General features: G+C 34.5%; 1 protein-coding gene across 2 annotated transcripts; it reads right to left on the bottom strand.

Annotated features, from left to right (window-relative positions):
- Positions 1–2,722: 2,722 nt before the first annotated feature.
- Positions 2,723–6,154, bottom strand: LOC106441969 (CBL-interacting serine/threonine-protein kinase 8). 2 transcript variants are annotated; one of them, XM_013883721.3, is made up of 15 exons: positions 5,910–6,154; positions 5,494–5,657; positions 5,352–5,414; positions 5,206–5,277; positions 5,012–5,119; positions 4,868–4,942; positions 4,735–4,788; positions 4,523–4,648; positions 4,228–4,317; positions 3,870–3,992; positions 3,635–3,751; positions 3,398–3,514; positions 3,247–3,303; positions 3,060–3,134; positions 2,723–2,962 (listed from the first exon to the last, which is right to left on the bottom strand). In XM_013883721.3, exons 2-15 carry the CDS (start codon positions 5,653–5,655, stop codon positions 2,861–2,863), a joined length of 1,341 nt encoding a protein of 446 aa, XP_013739175.1. In that variant the 5' UTR covers positions 5,656–5,657; positions 5,910–6,154; the 3' UTR covers positions 2,723–2,860. The 2 variants fall into 2 exon arrangements, with proteins under 2 accessions (XP_013739175.1, XP_013739169.1); XM_013883715.3 differs by having other exon boundaries at positions 5,494–5,962.
- Positions 6,155–6,180: the final 26 nt, after the last annotated feature.

Genomic DNA, 6,180 nt, shown 5'->3' with positions numbered 1-6,180 from the left:
CGAAAGTAGTCGTACTAGGCCGAATAACATATTGAGGATTGGCCATTAAGCTAAATTAATTGAAGTTGATAAAATGATAGCTTCAAATCTAAAAACATTTATATCAAGGATTTTAAAATTTCCAACAAAACAATAATAGAAAGTACTCCCACTTCTTTGGTTGGCATCTGATGTGTACCTGCAAAAACTCGGTGAGTTATTTAGTGAAATATTTGATTCGAATGTCAAAACAATTTTGCTAAAGTTAATTATTCTCACATCAAAGGAATACCAAAATGTCAAACCCAATAATCACTTTTAATTTTATATCAGGGTTGCCGAATAAAATGATTCAATCCTATGTGAATAAATGCAAAATATTATTCTCACATTAAGGAATAATAAAATGTCAAAACCAATAGGCAACAGCATTTTAATTTCAATCCTATATCATGGTCGACGAATATCGTTATTCACGCCAAAGTGAACAATACATCAATAAATGGGAACGACTTTTATGAAGTATGTGGGATGGTTGATTCGTGACAGTGGGTTTTTAAAGGATTCTCGATTTGCAGAAGAAACTACATACTATTTGGTCTTTGATAGTTGAGAACAGCAGTTTTTGAAAAGAGCTGATTCCAGGAATAACCAAGCAAAACATTGTTCTATACCCTCTAAATTTTTAATAATAAATATGCATAAGTATAATTTTCAAATTGTTTTTATTATAATAAATATAACAAATGTAATTTTTTCAGTCTATAATTCTACATGTATTACGAAGATTTACATATGACAGTTTTTATCGCCACCATTAACTGTTTTTTAAAGATCTGTCATGAAAGGTTTTACTTACACTATACTAAAAATATGTATTGTAAACTTTTAACATTAATTTTTTTTAGAATTTGGAACTCAAACATTTTTTTGTAAATCATAAAAAAATTCTTGGTCAGGCTGTTGGATTAAGAGAGTTTCTAATTTTTTTAAACAAAATTTGATTAAACAGCTTGTTAAATAGTTTATAGCCTCTAAAATTTTAGGGGCAGTTAGGCTTTTAATGTAGTCATCGAACCTAATTATGTGGGGAAACGAGTGTGTAGGCTCTGAGAATTCATTTGTCATTGATATATTGTGGTCTGCGTGCATATGTTATCATTTCATCGTCGTGGTACTATAATATTATGGAAGAATCGGAACGTAGATGCAGAGGCCATATAGGGTCGGAGGGTCCGACTGGTTTAACTTCAAACGCAGCAGCTGCTGCGGACGCAGAATCTAGTAGTTACAGTTTTAAGCATTATTAAATATTTCATATGATTAATACAATGTCTAAAATTTATTGCGTTTACGGGTTAATTTTTAACTAGTTTACTCATAAATGTAAAAATCAATTAATAAAAAAATATTTAATAGACAGAAAAATTAATTACAAAAATGATAATTTTAAAACTTTATAATAAATATAAAAATTATATTCATAAATCATATATTTATAAATCATATTATTACAATAAATATAAAATTATATTTATAAATTACATTACTATAATTAAATAAAAATTATATTTATAAAATCATAGTATTAAAATTTATATATATATATATATATATTAGTATTTATAAAATTTTATTTATAATTATTTACTTTTATATTTACATAATGTTTTACAAAAAATAAGAAAAATATTATCTTTTTGCAACCGTAAACGCTAGTTGGAACCAACTTTTGATTTTAAGAAGTTTGGAGCGGTGTAAAGAGATTTATAGCATTTTGTGTGATTGTTGTAAAACACTGACAACCAATATCAACGAGAAAAGATGCGTTTGCGGATGCTAGTGGGAAAACCAACCCCATAATAATTCGAAGTTTTGAAGGCTAACAAAAAAAAAAAGTTAATTAGGAGAATAGTAATTTTATGGGATATTAAAAAGGGTTTATTTGCTAAATAACCAAAAAAATAAAGGAAATTAGATTTTTAGAGAGAGAGTAGAGAAAGATAGGAAGAGAAAGTAGGAGAGAGGGGGTGTTTTTAGTTAGTTAATGAATTTTGGTTTTTGTTGTGTATAGTGGATGCAATTTCCCTATTAAAAAACAATTTTAGGTAATATATTTTTTTCTCAAAAGACAATATGACATTACCTACTCTGCAAAAAAAAAAAGAGAGGTAAATTGAGGGTAATAAAACAGAGGTATTGTACTGCTGAAGATGACAAAGATTGAGATTTAGGGTTTAACAAAAGGTGAAATATCCTCTCGTTTCACTATAACATGATTGAACAGTTCACTATAACACGGTAATGTTTCACTATAACACAAGAACAGTTTGCTATAACAGAAAAACAGCTTAGAGACACTGCAACATCTTTCTCGGTTTCAGTAGTATCATCCGCCACATTTTCCGGAGTAAAAAAGATAAAGATATAGTGCACAATGACTAGTATATAGTTTAGCTAAAACACAGTAATATTTCATCACAAAACGGTGATAGTTCACAATAGTGGATGTGGCAACTTCCACCAGCAGTATGACCTTCTGAATGCTGCTATGCTAGGTTAATAAATTATTATTTTGCCATTAACTTGCCGTTGGGCTGATTTCTTGAACGTTTTCATCAAAAAAGTAATTGGACAAGTGGTAAATAAGCTTTCACTTGCCTACTTAGATGTGTGCATAGTTTTGTAGTAAATAAGAAGCAGAGCCAAGAAGCAGGCATAAACCAGGAGAAACTGTCGGAAGTTTTGTCAAACAATGCACAATCTTTATACGTATTTATAAATTAAACCCAAATCAACAAGCTTGTACATATTCATTCAGACTAAAGCAGTTAAACACACACACACACACACAGAGCTCTGTTTTACATAAGGCATGGATTCAACGTCTCTTACTCTTGGTCTTGGTGACTCGATTTCTCACGGATGCATCTGGCGGCTTCCAGATGATGTCATCCAGCTTACCACAAAAGGTCTTGTAGAACTGCAAAGCATAAACAAACTTGGTTTTTTACTATTCTGAAAATGAGTCACACAAAGCTCAAGGTGACCCTAATGGATTTCATTCTTCTGATACTAACCTTGAGGTATTCTTCTGCATCTCCTGCTGCATTTTGGATGTCTACCATGAGAAATGTTGGTGCAACTTTAAAGACCTTCAGGTTTCAAAATGATTAGTGAGACATGCAGAGACCAAAGTTCAAAAAAAAAAAACCAAGGATTGGTTTTGAGTGACGTAAGAGTAGGTAAAGTGTTAGAGAAGTTTACTTCTAGAATGACGGAGAAGTGAGACGACTTATTTGCAGATAGTCCTTCTACTCTCATCTGAAAAGTGAAATAAGGTTGACATCAGTTAGGTGCTTGATGAAGCAAATGCAACAGATGAGAAGCTTAATAGACTCTTACTCTACTTTCTTACTTTGTAGTTGCGAATGTGAGTCTTGAAGCCCATGGACTGCGACACAACTTCCATGCTTGAAAGAACCACGTTTGCTGGCTTGTGTGAGATGAACCTTGTCTGATGCTTCATGGAGTCCTATCAATAGACAGACTTCAAAGATTAATGCAATCATTGCATAACATAGTGAAATGCTAAAGAATAACTGAACAAGGAAGAGTAATGCACACAGTGGGTCATGATGCCCAGAATTGTTACCTTTCCACGGTCAAAAAGAGTTGCAAGGTTCAGGCCTTGAGACAGAATAATAAGGTCAAATGCATTTAGAGTCAGAGGACCCGTGTCTCCTGTTCCAACCTGTGCTTCTTTTTGTTCCTGAAGTGAAAACGTATTGTGTCACATAGACCATTAAAACACATGCTTTACTATATATACACATGCCAACCAGCAAAACAAATGGGGGGGACAAAGAACTGTGCCGAGAAAACCCTACCTCCGGATCATCAAAAGCAGCATATACATCATCCAGGTTTACATGTTCGTAATCAATAACTTGTACAGGAGTGTAATCCTTTACGAACCATTCATCTTTCCTGATTTCAGCAATTGTAATTCGCTGCAAATAATAGAGAGAGCAAGGCTACAACTTCACTTGAGAACTATGTGATGCAAGGCTTTGAATTGGAAAGTTATCCATATTGTATAGACCTTCCAAACAATCCAGGATAGTGATGGAAAGCGTATATTCGAGTGTAGATACGAATGAAATCATTGGTCAACTATTGTAGAGTAATCTAGATATCTAATACATCTCAAAAACACACACAGAAGCTCTGGAATCAAAAACTTACAGTTTCAGGATTTGGATCCAAAATTCTACGGATCAAGGCCTTTGCTCCCAAGGCAAAATATGATGGGCAAGAGAAGTCAGCATTGTCGATCTGCAAGCAAAATGTGGAAAGAAAAGGAAACCTTATTAGAAAGATAGTACAGAGGTCACTAACAAGCACACAACACGTAAGATTTACAGAGAAAGATCTTGATAAGGTTTGACACAGTGAAGTGAACAAAATAATTCGATCATGACAAGACACTTTACAAGAGGAAGTATTAATATTCGCAGAGCAGCAATAGTAGAGCCCATGCCTTACTGTATAGAGTAGGGAGATCCATTTCATCAAAGGGAAGATATCCTGCCATAAGAACATAAAGGATGACCCCACAGGACCATACATCTGCCACAGCACCATTATAACCCTTATGACTCAGAACCTAAACCCAAAACAGAGAAGCTCACGTAAGCTACAAGATAAAAAAAACATAGCTATGTTTCAAAACATTACGATATTATAATTTACCTCAGGAGCAACGTAATTTGGAGTTCCACACGTTGTCTTTAGGATGGTAACTCCCTTCATATCAAAGAGAAGATAATTAGTTGATAACAATTCAACTTGAAAGCAAAAACCTGAAACTGGGAACCCCCATTACTTGTTCTGGTAATGCACTGAGTCCAAAATCAGATATCTTGAGATTTCCTTGAGAATCCAGCAGAAGATTCTCCGGCTGCAATTGACAGCAACACAATCAGATTTCGTTTGAAAAGATTGTTGATAGTCAGCAAAAAGAAACCACCTTTAGATCTCTGTGGTAAACCCCTTTACTATGACAGTAATCAACTCCATCAATAAGCTGGTGAAAGTACTTCCTAGCTTCAGCTTCACTAAGACGTCCATTACGAACCTGCAACATAAAACAAAGTGATAAACAACGTCTTCCTCCAGAGTCATCACCTGAAGTGACTTGAGTTGAGAGGTGAGATAACTCACAATCTTATCAAACAGTTCACCACCAGTAATATACTCCAAGATGATGTAAATCTTAGTACGGCTCGCTAGAACCTAAAACAGCAAAGAATCAACAAAGATATAAACTTTACAGTAACAGAGCAGAGGAAAAGAAAAAAGACTTTAACCTCGTAGAGACGAACAACACAAGGATGACGAACAAGTTTCATGATCGAGATCTCCCTCTTAATCTGATGATTACAAATTTTGAAAATTAAAAATCTCAAGAGACATAATCAAATCTCAGACAGAGGATAGAGAGAGAGGAACCTGATCAACCATCTTGCGTTTGAGGATGGTGTTGCGATCGACGATCTTCATGGCGACGCTCTCGCCGGTCTCAGTGTTCTGAGCGAACTTGACTTTGGCGAAGGTGCCTTCCCCGATTGTTCTGCCTAACTCATACTTTCCTACTTTTCTTACCACCACCATCTCTGCTTACCAAAACCCTCAAAATCAATTTCACTGCATTTCTCAAGTTGTAGTAGAGAGAGAGAGAGAGAGAGAGAGAGAGAGAGAGAGAGTAGTGTTTAAAGATGATTCCTTTTGAATTTTTTTAGAATTAAATTACGACGACAAATACACAAGAGAGTAGATAGATAGGGAGAAACATGGAAATTAATAAATTAAGAAGCTTTAATTCAATAATAGGAATGTCTTTTACTTTGAGAAAAAAAAGGAGAGACCTTTTTATTTGAAATGGCTGAAGCGTGCCTTCGTGGGTGATCCACGCCGGCCGCAACACCGGCTATGAGGAGAAGTCAGAAAGAGAGGACTTTTTGACCAAGAAGAGAGGAGACGTGTTTGGCGACTACTTCTTTTTATTGGTTCCTACCTCATCGCATCATCCTTTTTTGGGGTCAACATTGTATACCAGATTTTCACACTAAATACGACTCTCTTTAGATTTAGAAATAATTAATACCACTACTAGTCTACTACTACACCTGTTTGTAG

The sequence above is a fragment of the Brassica napus genome, chromosome A1 (genome assembly GCF_020379485.1).
Source record: "Brassica napus cultivar Da-Ae chromosome A1, Da-Ae, whole genome shotgun sequence".
NCBI lineage: Eukaryota > Viridiplantae > Streptophyta > Magnoliopsida > Brassicales > Brassicaceae > Brassica > Brassica napus.
This window is presented reverse-complemented; position numbering and strand designations above follow the sequence as displayed.